The sequence below is a fragment of the Muntiacus reevesi genome, chromosome 8 (assembly GCF_963930625.1).
Source record: "Muntiacus reevesi chromosome 8, mMunRee1.1, whole genome shotgun sequence".
Classification (NCBI taxonomy): Eukaryota; Metazoa; Chordata; class Mammalia; order Artiodactyla; family Cervidae; genus Muntiacus; species Muntiacus reevesi.
The window spans coordinates 43,421,744-43,440,454 of NC_089256.1; the positions used below are offsets into that span (position 1 = coordinate 43,421,744).

Here is an 18,711-nt window from a genome sequence, read left to right on the forward strand (position 1 = left end):
GAGTTACACCTGCTAAGCTCCCAACCAATTTCAAGCTGTGCACTATACCCAAGTCTTACACTTGACTTTAAAAGAAAACAATGTTCAAAAAAACCTCAGCACAGAACAAAGTCGTCTTCTTTTGTGGAAGGGGCATGAGGCAGGAGTCCTGTTTTTAAAGTATACAACAGCAGACTTTTGATAAAAAAAGATTGTCGTGGGAGAGAGACTGTGTGTTCTAGTGCTCCGCTTTCCCCCTCCCCACAACCCCTCCCACCCCTGGATCTCCCTCAAGTGAGAATACAATGAAACTGGTTTGTATTTATAGATATTTTACAAGGTTAAATAAGAACAACAATAATAATAAAAAAAATTGAACACTAAAATGAATAGGTTTTTTTTTTTCTCTTTTTAATTTTCTTTCCAATCGTGACCAGTGTTGCTGAGTGACACTCAAGTAAACTGGTGGTTGTTCCTGTGCAGCTGGCTGCTCGGGACTGTTCAGGAGGAGTCGGAAGCTGATGCAGAAGCGGCGTTATTGGTCTGTCCACGGTCTCCAGCATTAGCATCTGCAAATTGAAAGCCCCAAGAGATAGCATGAACAATGCTGTAATAACCCAGAGAGAAAACAACATGAACTCAACTGCAGACTGAGAGCTGTATCTGGAGTGTTGTTTTAAATATGGCCAATACTATGACATCTCAGTCCCTCTGCTGGATCCCCAGGTTGGGAAATCTGTTGTGGGCGCTAGAACTTTTACAGCAGTGTGAGAACTTCTTTCGTATAAATGTTCTCCAGTTTGTGGGTTGTCTGCTAGGCAGTCTACGGTGGGGCTAATGGTGACCTCCTCCAAGAAGATTTATGCCACATGCCGTGCCTTCCAGGTCTGCGGTAGCCAGAGTCCCTCCCCCCGAGGCAGACCACTGTTGACCTGTGCCTCCACAGGGGACACTCAAAGACAGGTCTGGCTCAGTCTCTTGTGGAAAATTCTTAAAGAGACGGAAATACCAGACCACCTTACCTGCCTCCTGAGAAACCTGTATGCAGCTCAAGAAGCAACAGTTAGAACCAGACATGGAACAATGGACTGGTTCCAAATTGGGAAAGGAGTAAATCAAGGCTGTATATTGTCACCCTGCTTATTTAACTTATATGCAGTGTACATTATGCAAAATGCAGGGCTGGATGAACCACAAGCTGGGAGAAATATCAATAACCTCCAATATGCAGGTAACACCACCCTTACAGCAGAGAGTGAATATGAACTAAAGAGCCTCTTGATGAAGAGGAGAGTGAAAAAGATGGCTTAAAACTCAACAATCAAAAAAATTAAGATCATGGCATCCGATCCCATCACTTCTTGGCAAATAGATGGGGAAACAATAGAAACAGTGACAGACTTTCTTTTCTTGGGCTCCAAAATCACCGTGGATGGTGACTGTAGCCATGAAATTAAAAGATACTTGCTCCCTGGAAGAAAATGATAAACCTCGACAGCATATTAAAAAGCAGAGATGCTACTTTGCTGACAAAGTTATGTCTAGTCAAAGTTATGGGTTAGTTTTTCTTGTAGTCATGTATGGATGTGAGAGTTGAAGTGTAGAAGGATGAGCATTGAAGAATTGATGCTTTTGAACTGTGGTGTTGGAGAAGACTCTTGAGAGTCTCTTGGACTGCAAGGAGATCAAACCAGTCCATCCTAAAGGAAAACAGTCCTGAATATTCTTTGGAAGGACGGATGCTGAAGCTGAAGCTCCAATACATAGGCCACCTGAAGTGAAGTGTTGACTCATTGGAAAAGACCCTGTGCTGGAAAAGACTGAAGGCAGGAGGAGAAGGGGATGACAGAGAAGATGGTTGGATGTTATCACTGACTTGATGGACAGAGCTCCAGGAGATGGTGAAGGACAGGGAAACTTGGCATGCCACAGTCCATGGGGTCGCAAAGAGTCAGACACAACTGAGTGACTCAACAACAACAACAACGCTTTGAAATCTGAATTTCTTTCTGCACAGATCTAATATGTGCCTTGGGTGAGTCTCGGTGCAGGAAGATGGTGCCTCTGCATAAGCTACAGACTTATGCCAGAGAACATTTCTATCAAAGCTCTTGCCATAGTTGGGATTAGCATAGGATGAATATTCAACTGGAATCCAGCTTACCTGAAAATAAATGAACAGTGCACAGCTTGGAAAACTTGCTAGAAATTCTGAATGGTGTTATAATATGCCATCTGCTTAAGTGGGTGAATGAGTGGAGGCAATGAAAGCAATATGGGTCAGTGTTGATAGGCAAAAGCACCAAGCGTAAATCAAACTCGACTGCTTGCTTTCTAAGTATAGTCCTTCTCCATTATTCACAGAAATGGAAGACACAACCAGCAAAGAAATAGCCATTGAAGGACCAGTTCCCTTATTCAATTCAATAAAGCATCTTACAGTCAAACATCAGAGCATTTGAGCTTACTTTGCCTAATACTCTGGAAATACATATATCTTTACTACTTAGTTTAATCCACACCCCACCCCCCAATACACACACTTTTTAAGGTCCACTATTATTTCAAAGCCTCCAGTAACATTTAAAAAGGCATTTAACTGTGTCCAGATTGGCTCTCCATCTTGGGTAGGCAATATACTGCTGTTTCAGTGGCTAGTCAAGTTGCATCTCTGTCTTACACACATGACTGGGATATATGGCTAGGCAAATTTCCTCTCAAAAACTTCACACTAAGCCCTGATTAAGAAGAGAGGTGGCCTGACTGAGATGGGCAACTTCCAAGAGCCACCATCCTAGACGTCCACCACTCTGAGCCATCAAGGCTGGAGACACCAACAAAACAGAAGTTCTATCTCCCTCTGGAGACTGTAGCTCTCCTGTGTCCTATGAGTAAATTTTATGGCTGAATGCAACATTTGGTCCTTGAATCTATCTACTTTGAATTTTTTAATTGAGCAGAAAACTGACCCCAAGGACACACTGCACTTCTAGCTTAAGGAACTCTTGTTGTTGTTCAGTCGCCCAGTCATGTCTGACTCTGCAACCCCACGGACTGTAGGACACCAGGCCTCCTTGTCCCTCACCATCTCCTAAAAGTCTGCCCAAGTTCATGTCCACTGCATCAGTGATACCATCCAGCAATCCCATCTTCTGACACCTTCTTCTCCTGCCCTTAATCTTTCCCAGCATCAGGGACTTTTTCAGTGAGCCAGCTGTTCCCATCAGGTGACCAAAATACTGGAACTCTTTAAGGATTAGATACTCAGCTTATCATGTTGATGGCTACTCTTTTAAAAACTATACTTCCTTCCGAAATATCTGATTATTCCTTTAAACAATCTGCCCTTATACTTAACTCAACCTTCGGGGAAGAAATGTTTCTATCTCTTAATATGAATGGTTGTGTTCATTCGTTTTATTTCCTTCAAAACAGCTTAAAAAATGCTTCTAATCCTATTTTCATGCAAGTAAGTGCAGGCATTATGACATAAGGGTTCATCTATTAGGTCCACATTGCCCATGGCATGGCATCACATTAATTTATCTGTATGGCTCAAGGACAGGTGGCAAGAGAGGATATATGATATTTAACATAGAACCTATGCTCCAAAGGCAGGTAAACAGTCTTTCACATCAACCAGTTAGTAACTGTACCTAATACTTCATTCATAACTCCTGTTTTTTCTTGTACATGCCCTGCTTATCAGGAGTTTTATTCTTAATGATCATTCAAATTCTGTGTCTCAATAACCTAACATAAATTTCTATTCAGGCCACAGGTTCCTACAAGGCTTTTGCAGGAAAAATGTTCATTTTCATAATTTAGGCACAGGCTGCATTAAAAACAACACTCCTGAGAAAGCCTGGAAGGCACAAACATATGTCAGAATATAACACTCCTCACAAACCCTGCCATTGAAGCATCTCTCATGCTCTGGACGACACTCAGAACCTATGCATGATTATCATCAAATAGAACTTCTCTCTCATTTTTAACATGTGAGGATGACAGGTGAAACTGTCACATTATGGTCTTCCTCAAGTCTTTGAGATCCACCAGTCATCAGGAATTTATCAGCACACATATCAGCATTGTCACACCCCTGGCCATGCTGGTCATTAGCTATCAGCCAACACTCACCAGGACTCATCTACATTGCCAGCCAGCCCATTATTACTCTTTGGCAATATCCTATTTAGCTACTAATCTGCAGACCTTGTACTGGCTATTATCTATGAGTTTATGACACTCCCAAAACTATTATGACACTCCCAAAACTAGTCTCTTCCTTGGATAAATCCAAAGACCTGCTGATATGATTATAATAAAAAGCACAAGCCTTTTAAGTGGACATATAATAAAAAACAAAATCACCTTCTGAATGATAAAATTTTAAAAGACATTCGTATTCCTCAGGTTTGTAATTTAATGATCTCTTATTTTTCTTTGAATCATTTCCAAATCACTTGATGAGTAAAATTTTAACAGTTAATTACTTTGATTACAATTATTCTTGATATCTAAAGTCACAGCACTGAATTCATTCATCAAAAACAAAACCAAAGAATAAGCCCAAAACCTCTGCCCAGTGCAATCAACTCTACTTAAAACCAGGTTGCCTGGTGCACTGGGAGGACCCTGAGGAGTCGGGTGGGGAGGGAGGTGGGAGGGGGGATCGGGATGGGGAATACGTGTAACTATATGGCTGATTCATGTCAATGTATGACAAAACCCACTGAAATGTTGTAAAGTGATTGGCCTCCAACTAATAAAATAATATTTAAAAAAAATAAAAATAAAAAAAAATAAAAATAAAAAAAAAAAAAAAAAAAGAAAACACAAATTAGAACAAAAAAAAAAAAAAAAAAAAAAAAACCAGGTTATAAAAGTCCTTGCTGAGAAAAAGAAGAGAGTTCTCTATTTTTCAGAGGGATATAAAACAAACACAAGGAGGAGAAAAGCAAAACAAACAAAAAGATGTGAACTTCCATAAATTCAACAGTAGCTCCAACAGACTGCCTGGTTTATTGAACGAGCAAAGCTATGTTTTTAAAGTTCTTGGTATATATACCAGTTGTTACCTCTGTAACCTTGGGCAAATTATCTCATTTCTTTGTGCATTCATTTTTCCCGTTTTCAAAGTGGGTACAATAATTGTGCCTATTCTTACAATGAGGGCTGAATGACACGTTTGCAACGTACTTGGTATGGTATCTGGCACATTGATAAGCACCCAGATGTCAGCAGCTGCTATCACTGATGCTGTGGTGATGGTGGTGGTTATTGCAGTCACACTAAATTATACATTTGTGTATTTCTAGATGTCTCTTTTATCTTTCCATTTATTGGACAATTACTAAGCACTTCTTAGGCCTTATTAAATAGATGGTGGTATTATCACCGTTTTATGTATGGGAAAATTGTGGGTAGAGAGGTTAAATAACTTGTTCCATAATCACACAGCTATTAAGTTGTACAATGGAGTTTCATACTCAGTAAATACTTGTAAAAAAACTTTTGTGAAATTGGATTCGACTTAAGGAAGATAAACAATCTTAGCCTGTTTTTAAATCATAAGGCCAGACTGCATCACTTTTATCAGTACATATGTAAAGGGAAGGGAATGAAGAATCAAGATGAGCTTTGTTGCTTTTAAAGAGTTGTTGTTTAGACATAGAGAACAGACTTGCGGTTGCCATGGCAGAAGAGGGTAGGGGAGGGAAGGACTGGGAGTTTGGGATTAGCACATGTAAACTCTTTCATAGGATAGACAAACAAGTGGGTCCTACTACACAGCACAGGAAACTATATTCAATATCCTGTGATTAAACATAGTGGAAAAGAATATTTTAAAAAAGAATATTAAAAAATCATTACTATTTAAATGTTTGAGAAAAAAAGTTATAGAAAGTGCAATAAACATCTAAGTCTAGTGACTGTTTATCAGAATTTTAAATTAATGAACATTTAAATTATAGAGAGTCCATGGACTCTCTATAATTTAAATGTTCATTAATTTAAAATTCTCAAACATTTAAATAGTCCTTGCTGAGAAAAAGAATAGAGTTCTCTATTTTTCAGAGGGATATAAAACAAACACAAGTCTGTTCTCTATGTCTAAACAACAACAGAATGATTACCTTTATGGGCCATAGGAGACAAGCAGAAAAGATTTCCTATCAAAGGGAGAAGAGAGGGCTTTCATTCAGACCTAACCCCTGCATAATCCAATATGATTTACAGAGTCTACTTCTATTAACCAAAGGGTTATTACATTAAAACAGATCAGTGAATTTATAATAATAAAAATTACCAGGATTGTATTTTATTATCTAATTTTCTTTTTTTTTTTTAGCTGTCAATTTAAGTTTTATTACCTTCCTTTTTACATTCTGATGCTTGAGACAACATGAAAGAACATAAATCATGTAAATAGTACCTTATTTTCATGGAATTCTAGTATCAGAGGGCTTTAGTGTATTTTAAAGATATACTACAATGAAATTTTGTGGTACCCTTTTTGCAGAGCAGAAGGTTGTAGAATCTAATCTAGTCTTCTCATTTCTTCCCATAGACAGCTCTGCCAATGAAAAGGGGGCAGTAAAAACTATCAGACAGGCAAGAGCTGGTTCTCCACCCTACAGTATCCTGAATTTAAATGTGTGTATTTCTCACAGGTTATTCATGTGGGGCATACTATTTAAAGTATCCAATAAATCCTCGTGGCTCCTAACATCAGGCCTTGCAGTATATTCTATTCAGACGATGAATTTGTCTTGTCAGTCTCATACTTGTTTTCTCTTATTAGGGACAGTTTCTAGAGCAAGTGAAGATCTGAGAGGCAGAGTAGGAAATATATGTGTTCTCTTTCGCAGGCTTGTGATTTACAAATAATTAGATGTATACAGAAAGTCTCCAACGATTCAAAACTTGTATCTGGGTCTAATTTCTTTGTTTTCCTTATGTAGACATCAAATTTCCATAATATGTAAAAGGGTTAGTTCAGTTCAGTTCAGTCACTCAGTCATGTCCGACTCTTTGCGACCCCATGAACTGCAGCATGCCTATTTTCAAATAGTTTGAATAGGATACACAGAGATAAAGGTGTTTTGTAAACAACTATAAGTGAAGTCACTCAGTTGTGTCTGACTCTTTGTGACCCCATGGACTGTTGCCTCCTAGGCTCCTCTGTCCATGGGATTTTCCAGGCAAGAATACTGGAGTGGTTTGCCATTTCCTTCTCCAGGGTATCTTCCCAACCCAGGGATCAAACCCAGATCTCCCACATTGTAGGCAGACGTTTTACTGTCTGAGCCACAAAAGGAAAGATTATTTACTGACTTCCAACATTCCTAGAAACCAATGCTCATTACCAGCCCTCTGATATACCATAAACCAACAAACCAAGGATGGATTTGAGGGAGAAAGGAGAGAACAGTCAGCTTTGGGGGAAGAAGGGATAAGATCATTCTTTTTACACTGTGGTAGCCACCCTCCAAGATGGCCTCAATGAGGCATGCACCTCTTGATGTCTATACCCTTGTGTAATCCCTTCCTCTAATAAATAGGGCCGGACTATGTAACACACAGGATATCACATAAATAATGGTGTGTGACTTCCAAAAATCTGGACATAAAAGACACTGTGGCCTCCACCTTCTCCTCCTTGGATCACTTGGTCTAGGGGAAGCCAGCTGCCTCAACACGAGACACTTGTATAGCACTCCACAGAGGTTCACACAATGACAGGCTGGGCCTTCTGCAAATGCCAGCACAGATTCACTCCCCACAGGAATGAGCCATCCTGCAAGTAAAGCTTCCAACCCCAGGCAACAATCCTTCAGATGCCTGCAGTCCTGGCTGACATTTTGGCTACAACCTCATGAGAAACCCTCACCCAGAATTACACAGTTAGGCTGCACAAAAGCTGTGTGAGGTAATAAATGTTCACTGTTAAGCCGCTAAATTTGGGGTACCTTGATACATAGCAGTAGATAACTAATGTATACACTTTCACAAGCCAATGGGAGCACTACTGACCAAGTCCCTCTACAAAATTTGGTATGCTCCTAATAAACTGTTTAAGGAATGGACGACTGCAGCAGCTGTCCGTTTGTTTTTTCCCTAATCCTGAGAAGAGTCTATGGTTCTATGGCTCTGGTACTGGGTATGGCAAAGGGAATTTGTACATGTATTGAGACCCATAAGTATGACCTTAGAGGTAAAAATGACAAGTTGGGCAATCCTATAGTGAAACTAAGGGCAAAGCTCTAAAGTATTAGATTCCCCCAAGAGTACACCAGGCTGTGACTTTTGTCCTAGAGTAGATTTTTATGTTCAGAATTCCATATCTGATACACATATTTTCCAGGAGAGGAGTCATAGATTTATTTTCAGATTTTTAAAGATCTGTAAGAGCTGCTCGATAATCGAGTCATGGATTTGATGGGCAGCTGTCTCAATACTGAGGAAACTGCACCATCTGGTTGCTTAGGTGGTAAACCAAAAGTTCTCACCCTGATCCCTTACTCTTACACTTACCCTGCCAGTGCATCAGCAAGTCCTGTCCATTCTCCCTCCAAATGTGTCTGATCAAAAGTGTAAAATGTAGAGCGGAAGGAGAGTGAAGGGAAGGGCCCCCATTTATAAACTGGGGCCAAAAGGTTTAAATAGAAAAGCAGAAAATAAGGGAACAGGTTAGGTGGAAAAGGACAGAGAATAAACAAGGGAGTTGGGGTTCCAAAGGTTCAGTATTCCAGAACTATAGGTCTACAAAAGTCAAATCTAATTGATACAAGTGTTCACTGTCTGGCCCAAAAGCAATAATGGAAATGTTCTATCTGTACTCTCCAAAAGGATGACTGTGAGCTACATTTGGTCATTTAAATTTAACTGAAATTAAATAAAAATAAAATGTAGTTTCTTATTTACTCCAAACATGTTTTCAGGTTCTCAAAAGCTATAAAATCATTATTGGCATATCAGTGAAAGAGTATATTTCAGATATATCAAATCCTTTTTTGTGCTTTACATGTACTTTATAAATATACTTGGGAACTTTAAGTATACTTTACTTAGTTTCTTTATTATGCTCTCCTAAGCCCATTTTGTGCATTTCTATTCATGAGCCATCCTAGTTTTATAATTTAGAACGGTCTCATGACAGGTCGACTCCCCTAAAAGATAAAGTTCTGGAGCCTTGGGCTATGTTGTGTGTATTGTGTACACCCTAAGGTCCTAATTTGAGATGTTCCCATTCAAGCTGTTCTGAGTGGAAATGCCTCTACTTAAAGCTAGGTCTCACATTAGTGTTATTAATGGACACATGAACAAGCAACACTGTTACTCACAAAGAATTAAAGGTATATCCCAATGTTACATTTAAACTAAAATCATACTCTACACTAATGAAACCAAAGTATCAGCAGTAAGGAAAAGCATTCAATTTTTGTTTTTTCTCTTTATAATGTCTACCATGATTTTGATAATTTTGTGTGTATCATAATGAGGGAGCATTTCTCAGCAAAATATCAGCACTTCTCTTGTCATATTATTACTAGGAAAAGGTGTGGCATGAGATACCATGGTGGATTCAGTCATTTAAAAAACAGAACCGAAATTCAGGCACCAGTGAGGTAATCAATCCAGCAGCAAACCTGGAGGGCTTATCAACAATACTGTTTATACTTGGTCGGCTGGCAGCAGAGAGACCTTAGCTGCTGTGTGTTCAGAGGCAGAACACGTTTTAATTAAAAGGCTTGGCTGTTCAAGGTAAAAAACAAAGCCATGGAGACAAAGGATGTGTTTTCTATCTTTTAAGTTAAAAAACTTAGTTGACAAATAAAGAATAAGAAAAGGCATATGAATATAAACAGGTGACTTCAAGTAAGGTACTGAGGAACACTGGAAGAATACCCAGAAGAATGTCTGATAGGATATTCACCGACTCAATCAAGAAGATTTTACAATACTTTTGGAGGAAGGAGGAAAAACCCAGGTAAAATTTTTGACTTAATAGGAAACAACATGTTTTACATTAAAATAAGCAATTTCCTAGAAGTGATACTTAGCACTGCTGTGGTGAAAATAATACCAAGATGGTATGACTCTAGGTGTCTATATGCAGCCTCAGTAAGTGAACTTGAAATCCTAACAGAGGGTAGATACAATCTCAGATACAGTCTCACTGGTGTCAGTGAATTTGTCCAAGTGTCACATATGGATGGAAGTCTATACTTCAAAACTTCAAACACAAAACCAACAGGAGGAAATGGGCATAGAACTGTCCCTAACAAAGATACCCACCTTCTTCATCTACTAAGTTGGTAATGCATAAAAATATAGATGTGCTCATATACACTCTGTCCCCCCACCTCCCTCACCCCGCCCCCCACCACTCTGGCCGGCTAATGCTGAAGTAATGGAGAAATTAAAAAATATGTGCATTACCAGTGTAAAATGGGAAAAGCTTTCTGGACGACAATTTGACAGTATGTACTAAAAATTTAAAACTTCCTTACACCTTTTGACTCAGGAATTCCTCTAAAAACTGGGACACAACTCAAATGTCCAATAAAGAATTAGTTAAATAAATTATGGTATAGGCTTAGAATACTAGTTGAATACTATAAACTCATATTATCACCTTCCTCCATATACCGTAAGTCCATTAAAAAAAAAAAAAGCCAGTCTCTCTGTTTACTCATGACTAGACTAAACTATACAATATAGTGTTACCTTTGATTTTCTTTGGAAGTGAGAATATGGAGAGTCTTATTTTCTAAAATAACTAGATATTACGATATTATGTTTTTTTTTTCTTTCCAAACATAACTAGATACTATGTTTTTAAGAGAAAAATCCTTACATTTGAATTTAAGATAAAGCGAAAATAGACAGGAAGAGTTACGAAGAACACCATCTGAGGGCACACACTGTGGATTCTACAACTAGACAGGATATGGATACAGCTTTCCCAAGTGCACACTATAAAAGCACCACAGGCCAGTGATACTTGGGGAGGGGATGAAGGGAGGTAACTGTCATTTTAGAAAAGTAAGTATTCAATACACTGACTTAATATAACATTCTATTTGTCAAATTCAGTGGAAACAAACAATGGGAGAAATTATTCTGGGTTTAATTCTGTCCAGCTAGAAAAAAACTGGCTGGTGATGGAGAAGGTAACAAGGTGACAGGAATTCTGTGGTAAAAATAACTGTAATAGAAAAAGGGACCACTAGCCCTGGCTAAATCTGAACTATGACTTTAGCAAAATGCATTTCAAAAAGTTCAGGGAATAAGTAAGTATGATTTTGTAGTTAGAATCTTCAAAAGGGGCTAATACCTGACAAGAAATAGAAAATTATAAAAAACAAAATTCTGACCAACCAAACAACTGCATATACTCTCTTTGCAAAGTAAAAGGAGAAGGACCAAAGAACCCAAATAAAAGGGTTTTCCTTGATGAGCTCATAATTTAAAAAGTAGGGCACACATTCCAGGAAGAATAGAGAAATAAAAATGTGAACCTGTCAGAACAAGCCAAATTCAGTTTAAATGAGGTTAACAGCAAAAGGTTTTCAAAGCAAGACCAAGAAAAGTTAAGCCCTCTGACCAGGTAAAAAGACAGAGAAGACAGACCTTGTCCAACTCTTATCATGATTCCCTTTTCTGTTAGAAGGGTTTTCAACCTGGAAAGGATATAACAAAAATCCTAATAAACAAAATGCAGCCCAAGGAAGGTGAGGGAAATCTATACATTTTAAATGTCTTTAAAGCCAGAATCTATAGTCTAAAAACACATTCTAAAACAAATTACAGAAATTCAATTTACAGATATTTAAGCACTAGAAACTTCTTTTAAGTCTTTAACAAAATTTTTTCATTTCCATCTTTGACACAGTTTCTTTCTTGATGGAAAAAATCTGAAAGTTTTCTTGACAAAAGCAAAGTATTTTTACTAATTTTCATAACATTATTATATAAATGAATACTGTAAGGTTGGTCTCTAGTTTAGCAAACAACAAGAAGGGTAATTCAGAGTTAATTACAGAGCATCAGAAGAATAATCCCTAGTGAGCCTGTCTAGTCCCATTTAACTTATTTTATCAGTAACCTTGGTAAAGGCAAAAAAAAAAAAACCAACCAAAAACAACAACAACAAAAAAACCAATAGGCTCTACCTTGTCCTCTTTGATATGTTTTATTAGTTGTTTAGGGAGAGGCAAAAAATTGGTATGTTTATAAAATGTGCAGATGACAAATAACTATATAGAAAACCTAACATTCTGATATTTTAGAACATATTCAGGAATAGGATTTAAAATTCTCATTAGTATGGAGAAGATGCTAGCCATAGTCATCATTAAAATCTGAAGGACTTTTGCAAGTAAGAATTGGGTTGGTTTTCTATAAACCCAGAGTAGGGTCATTGAGTGGAAGAGGTATAAGGGAATAAATTTCTAACAAAGTGATACAAAGATCGAATGTGCTACTGAATATTCTAGTTTCTGAATATATACAAGTATGGGACACTAGGCTTTCAGTAGATAATAAGGAGGGTGAAATGAAATCAGTGGTTTTCAAATTTCTTTTAATAGCAGAACCATTGCACTGGAAGAAACCTTACTCAGAGGACTAACACGAAACAGAGAGAAAATTGCTTTAGTTGAAATTCCCAACTACATCTTACACTTAACTCATCTGGCACTGGATCAGATGATCTCTAAAGTAATTCTTATGATCAGTAAAACTATAATTCCTGAAGATTTATTATTCTACAGGGTCCAGATGAATGGTCTCCCAAATGGAATGAATGGGAGAATCTGTTGGGGGTGTGGAGAAAAATCAGATATATACAAACACTGAAATAAGAAATTATACTTTATGGTCTGAGAAGAGTGTATACACTTTTCAGAAGTTTCTCATGTCAGTCAGAGCCATGGTCAGATATAATGCCCCCAGGAACCGATGTGTTTTAAAAATGATTTAAACACCGAAATTTTTTGAGGGAAAAAACCTCCATATCCACTGATTAACCACAACTGTTTTAATTTTTGTATATTTCTATCTAGTCCTATCCACATGCAAATACACATTTAGGCCCAGTTACCAACATGGTACGTAGGATTTTAAAATTTTCCCCATGTAATTTAAGATGAATACTTCCACAAATCTAAGTTTCATAATAACTATCTTTTATAGTTACATAAAAATAGAGATTTCATAATGTATTGAATCATTTTCCTACTGCTGACCATTCATATCATATTGACTCTCCTTTTTGTTATTATATAACTTGTTGTTTACTCACTAAGTCTGACTCTTGCGACCCCATGGACTGCAGTGTATGTACCATGTTGGTAACTGCCTAAATGTATATTTACATGTGGAAAGGACTGGATAGAAGTAACTACTCTTATTTAGTTAGAGGTACATACTGCAATTCATTCACCCAAAGGTGAATTATTGTGGTGCTGTAGCTAGGGTGGGTGATTAGAAATTCTAATTTTGAAAATTCTAAATTAGAAAAATTTCCAGGTTCAGATTTTCAAGGCCGAAGGCTTTGGAGTGTAATATTTTACTTCTTCATACCTTGGAGTAGACCTGGAAAAATGCTTTGTCATGTAGGCAGGCATTCACTTCCTCCCTGCTTGGGTGGAGATGGGATGTCCATCTATTCAGGTGAAGAGTCATATATTTTCTTGTCATAAAAGAATGGATGTCAACCCTGTCTTTCACATGGCTGGTTTTCAACACTTATGAATCTGTCCTTACTTGGCAGTAACAATAAAGTGGTGTAGCAGTTTCTTTTCACTGAAGGCCCATGTGACCAGGCAAAGTGTTAAGCAGTTTGTACACTTTATATCTTACTTCTCATAACTCTAGGTAGTGGGTATTTACTATTCCTATTGTATGCATAAAGAAATTGATGCTGAATGACAGCAAAGAACATGTATATTTTAAGATCTTACTAAAGAATGTAACTTATACTACCAAATACTTATTTAAAATATGTATACATGCACATACATATGGATTTACTTAAATCTGGGCCATTAAGGCCATACAGTCAATCCCTTCATCTAGATGAGCATCTCCTAAGATATGTTAGGTGACATTACTTGGCTCCCATAACTTTGGCCCCAAAGAAAACTGTTTTGCTTTAACCATATTGTAGTGCTGTGCCTTTAGCTCATACTGAGGGGCATTTTAAAAAGTTTCCAAATGGAGTCACCATTACATTTATTGTTGAAATGGTGATAAGAGTTTCATTTACTCTCTCTTGTGTGTGCACGTGCTCAAGCGTGTCTGATTCTTTGAGACCCCATGAACTATATAACCTACCAAGCTGTTCTAGCCATGGAATTTTCCAGGCAAGAATACTGGAGTGGGTTGCCATTTCCTCTTCCAGGGGATCTTCCTGACCCAGGGATCAAACTTATACCTCTTTCAGCTCCTGCAGTGGCAGGCGGATTCTTTACCACTAGCTTATAGTACCAAATTTGCAGCCCTAAAGGAGAACCACTTCTCAAATAGCAGGGTCAGAAATGGTGTGCTTCTCCTAAGCCACCAGTGTGCTTTTTATCTAATGAAGTATATGGGAAATTTTAAACAGATATCACTTCTTTCTTTAGCCACTAGGAAGCTTAGTGAAATATCTGAAATCCTTCCTGGTATTAAGATACTTAAGGCATGCATTTCTTTAAACTAATTTTAGCCCTTAGTCTACTATTCCTATAAAATTCCTCATATCCTGATCTACTTCAACTTTAAAATAAATTTTCAGGATCAAAGCTCAATGCCAGTTTCCATATTTAAGTTGAAATCTGATCTCAATAGCTATAAAAATGTATATACAGCAGTAAAATTATTTTTGATGACTGCTGTAACTTATATCAAAGCAACATCAAAATCAGGTTATACTAGGCTCCTACCAGGCAGACAATTTGCCCCAAATCTTAGTTGTAATCATTAACTAGTATTTCACGTTAAGAAAATCATTTAAAATTACCCAAAACTTACCAATCATAATTCTCATTGTATTCATAGTCTAAAACAATTCCTATAAACTAGATCAATAAGTAAATGTGCTAGCTTGGGATTAGGGTCTATTCAATGTTTTAAACAATCAACACAATCTAACCTAGGCCAATGATTTAAGTTGATTAATAGCTCATTGAAGTAATTCTGTCTTCCTTCTAAATACAGGTCATAGTTAAAAGCAAAACAAAAAAACTATTTTTTCAATTAAAAAATTCAAAGCACATTTCAGTACATATTTGATCTGTCCCATATTAGTTGAGGAGAGTATTGCCACTCATTGTATAGACTGAGAAAATGAACAGTACATTATTAAAACTAATGAAGTTCAAATGACTTTCTCAAGGTAGCATGTGCTGATGAAACTAGAACTAGAAAAGAGACCTTTTTTCCCTAGACTTTTTCTGGAGTGAAGATGGGCCACAGATTAGAATGAAATGTTGTCAATCTTTATTAGCAACATTCAAAAGATATAAGATTGGACAGGAACAATCAACTCTGTCAGACAACAGAAGGTAGATTTTGACCTCACTGTTGAATGCTAAGAACTAGTAATGCAAGGTTTTATTTTCTGGAGCATAAATGCCCTTGGGCAAACAATCTGACCCAACTAGGTTCAATGCAACAGATAATTAAGTAAAAATGGAGTCAGCTTCTGACATCTGCATTTTGGGGGGTGTGGGGGGGGTCCAATTATGCTACCGATTTCTAACTTCATTTTAGCTGTCCTTCGGAGGACCTTCAGTTCACTCAAGGGTTGAGTATTTTCAGAACATCATAATGTAATTCTAATCAAATGAGGTCCCAATGTGAACCAGCTCTAGGACCAGCGGGATACCTGAGCTCTAACCTGGGAGATCATTTGGGTATTTTGGGGGGACAGGGGATAGACAAGATTTAGTCATATTCTGATCTAAGTCTTAGCTAAATGAATTTGCATTGCAGCTTCAGCCCTTAAATGATTAAATTACACCAACCTACATTCAAACTTCTTGAAAATTTGCCTCTCCAGTATATTAATATAATTTACATTCAGGGTAATGGAATTAAAGTGAATTATCTTCAATAAGATTACATTTCTGCAGACCATTTTCTGCTATAAGCATCTCATTTAATATATTAATCAAGAAATTATACAGAAAACATGACTTTTAAAATAACAAAGTGACATCACTTATATTAAAATAAGTTATTTATACCTTATATATAAAGCATATGGGGTCCTTTCATGCTTTTTAGAAATTAAAGCAACACTTTAGTCACATTTAATCATTTGGCTATGCTATGTTTTTGACAGCTGGAAGGTACTAAACATTCATATTCAACAAATGATATAAAATGGAGACAAAACCAAATCATGCGTTTTTAGAAGAGACTTCTGTGTTCTCACCTGAGGCTGCTGTGGTATTGGAAGGAGTTGAAGCAGCTGCTTGAATCCGAGCATGAGGAGGAATAAGGATGGTAGCTAGAGGTGGATTACTTGACAATTCTAGAGAAAAGGTAAGATACATGTGTTAAGAGTCCATTCTTAACTCTGTTCTGAAACTATTTTATTGGTATCAGAAGACATGGCATTATAACACTGGTTTAACAGAAAAAAAGACACGATAAACCTACATCTGAAACTAAATCATGAGCGAGTAATTAACCTATACAGCAATGCCACCAATATGTTGTGATACATAACAAAAGCAAAATTCGGGTATCTTTGAGAACTAAAGATAGGCTGGGAAAGGTACTGGCCAAAAGTTTGAGGGTAAGCGTATTAATAAGATATGTTTCCATCATTCATTAACTTAAATATACTAGGTTTCCCTTTGCTACTCTGACAATATTTGACTGCAGGGGTTGACAGTGATAGGATCACAGAAAAGAAAATATAACTGCAGTCTGTACATTGGCATGCACAGACCAACTTAACTTGATGGCAGGTATGATTTATCCAAACAGTAGTGGAAACAGGATTTAAGAAACATGTTAATTCTCATTACTTTTGCTGAAAACAAAAATGTCTACTGAATCCTATTTTGCTTTTTAACTTAGTAAGACTGTTACCTTTTAAAAGTTTAAAGTGGCTTTTATCTGCATGTGGAAGTCTCTCGCTGTCAACTGTATGCAAACTGGCTTTCTTTAAAGAATCAAGTGCTGTATATGAATCTTGAGAAATCATTTTAAGATGATATTTGATCTAATAATGTAAACAGTTACTGAGACATGGTGGTGAGCTTGTACATAAAAGCATCTGGTGTTAATTTCAGGTAATATGATTATTCTTCCAGTCTGCCTGGGATAACCCTGGTTTGTTCTGGCATTTAACTAGCGAGCACTCATTTCTACTCTAATAAGTGTTGTTACAAACAATTCTACCTATTGTTCTAATAATTTAAAGGAAGGTGTTAGCTACAGGAAGGTGTTATCCTCTGAGCTACAAGTAATAATTACAGCATGAACTAAAAAAAAGTTAGGAAATAGTGTTTTCTTTAAAGCAAAATTCATATAATATAGAATTAATCATTTTAAAGTATATACTTTTGCTGTATTCAGTACATTCACACTGTTGTACAACCATCACCTCTACCTAGTTTCAAAAAATTGTCATCACCCTAAAGGGAAACCTTAAGCAATTACTCACCATTCATCCCTCCTGCCAGCACCTAACAAGGGAAATATCATTTACTTAATGCAGAACTTTAAAAATGTTCTGGTACAAAGTCCCTGGAAATATTGACTTAATCAACTTGGTGCCTAAATATCTAAATTTTGTACTAAATCTGATACTCAGATTCTGGTAAAAAGAAGCAACATGCTGATGTCAAGATATACGGAAAATGAATGGCAGGAAAAGCTCAAAACCGAGAGAAGACCATTCATTATCTTTTCCCCTTCAAAGAGAAGACTTAGGTCATCTCATCAAATAATAACCTTCCCTGAGTTGGAAAACCACTGCCTTAATGATCAGGTTTGAAGAAATGCTGTTTTCTCATAATCAGCTGTAGTAGCTATTTCAGTTTTCACTGAGATACAGAAAGAACCTATGTAGTTTTACTTAAATCAGTCCAATTTTAATGCAATCTCACACCTACAAAAACAGGAGAATCCCTGATAATTGTCAGGGCTGATGACTTTCCGGTTCTAGGAAGAGAAATTAATGCAAAATGTGGTAACTACTCTTCAGTAATCTAAAAGACAGTCAGATTTACCATCCCACTTAAAACTAAAATTTCCTACAATAAAGAAGCTTCTTTAAAATCCACCCATCCATCTACCCACCCACACCCTCATCCAACTAACACTACTGGGCATGAAAGACTATGTGAGGTCCTGGAGAGACAGGTAAAAAGATCGTTGTCTCTGTCTACTCAACAGAAATGGAAAAATGGAAGGACAATTATACAAATAAGCTGGCAAGAAAGGTAATGAATCAACTTAAGACAGGTGCACTTTTAAATTAAGAGATTTCTATGACCATGTACCCAACATCTAAAAGAAAATCCAGGGACTTCCTTGGTGGTCCAGTTGCTAAGACTTCATGCTCCCAATGCAGGGGGCACAGGTTTGATCCCTGGTTATCAGGGAATTAGATCCCACATGCCACAACTAAGACTTCACATGCCACAAGTAAAGATCCCACATGTCGCAAAGACGACTGAAAATCCTGTGTGCCACAACTAAGACATGGCATAG

At 37.2% G+C, this 18,711-nt stretch overlaps 1 protein-coding gene across 3 annotated transcripts in view; it reads right to left on the bottom strand.

The window, feature by feature from the left end:
* Nucleotides 1-369: 369 nt before the first annotated feature.
* The window catches only part of GSK3B (glycogen synthase kinase 3 beta), a 202,792-nt gene continuing 184,450 nt past the window's right edge, over nt 370-18,711 (bottom strand). For 2 of the 3 annotated variants that reach the window (XM_065943557.1, XM_065943555.1), the window contains 2 exons: nt 16,418-16,516; nt 370-548 (listed from right to left, as the gene is read on the bottom strand). In XM_065943557.1, coding sequence (XP_065799629.1) covers nt 481-548; nt 16,418-16,516 — 167 coding nt within the window. In that variant the 3' untranslated portion in view covers nt 370-480. Of the gene's footprint in view, nt 549-11,625; nt 11,676-16,417; nt 16,517-18,711 lie in introns of all 3 variants that reach the window. The other variant, XM_065943558.1, reaches the window with a different exon arrangement.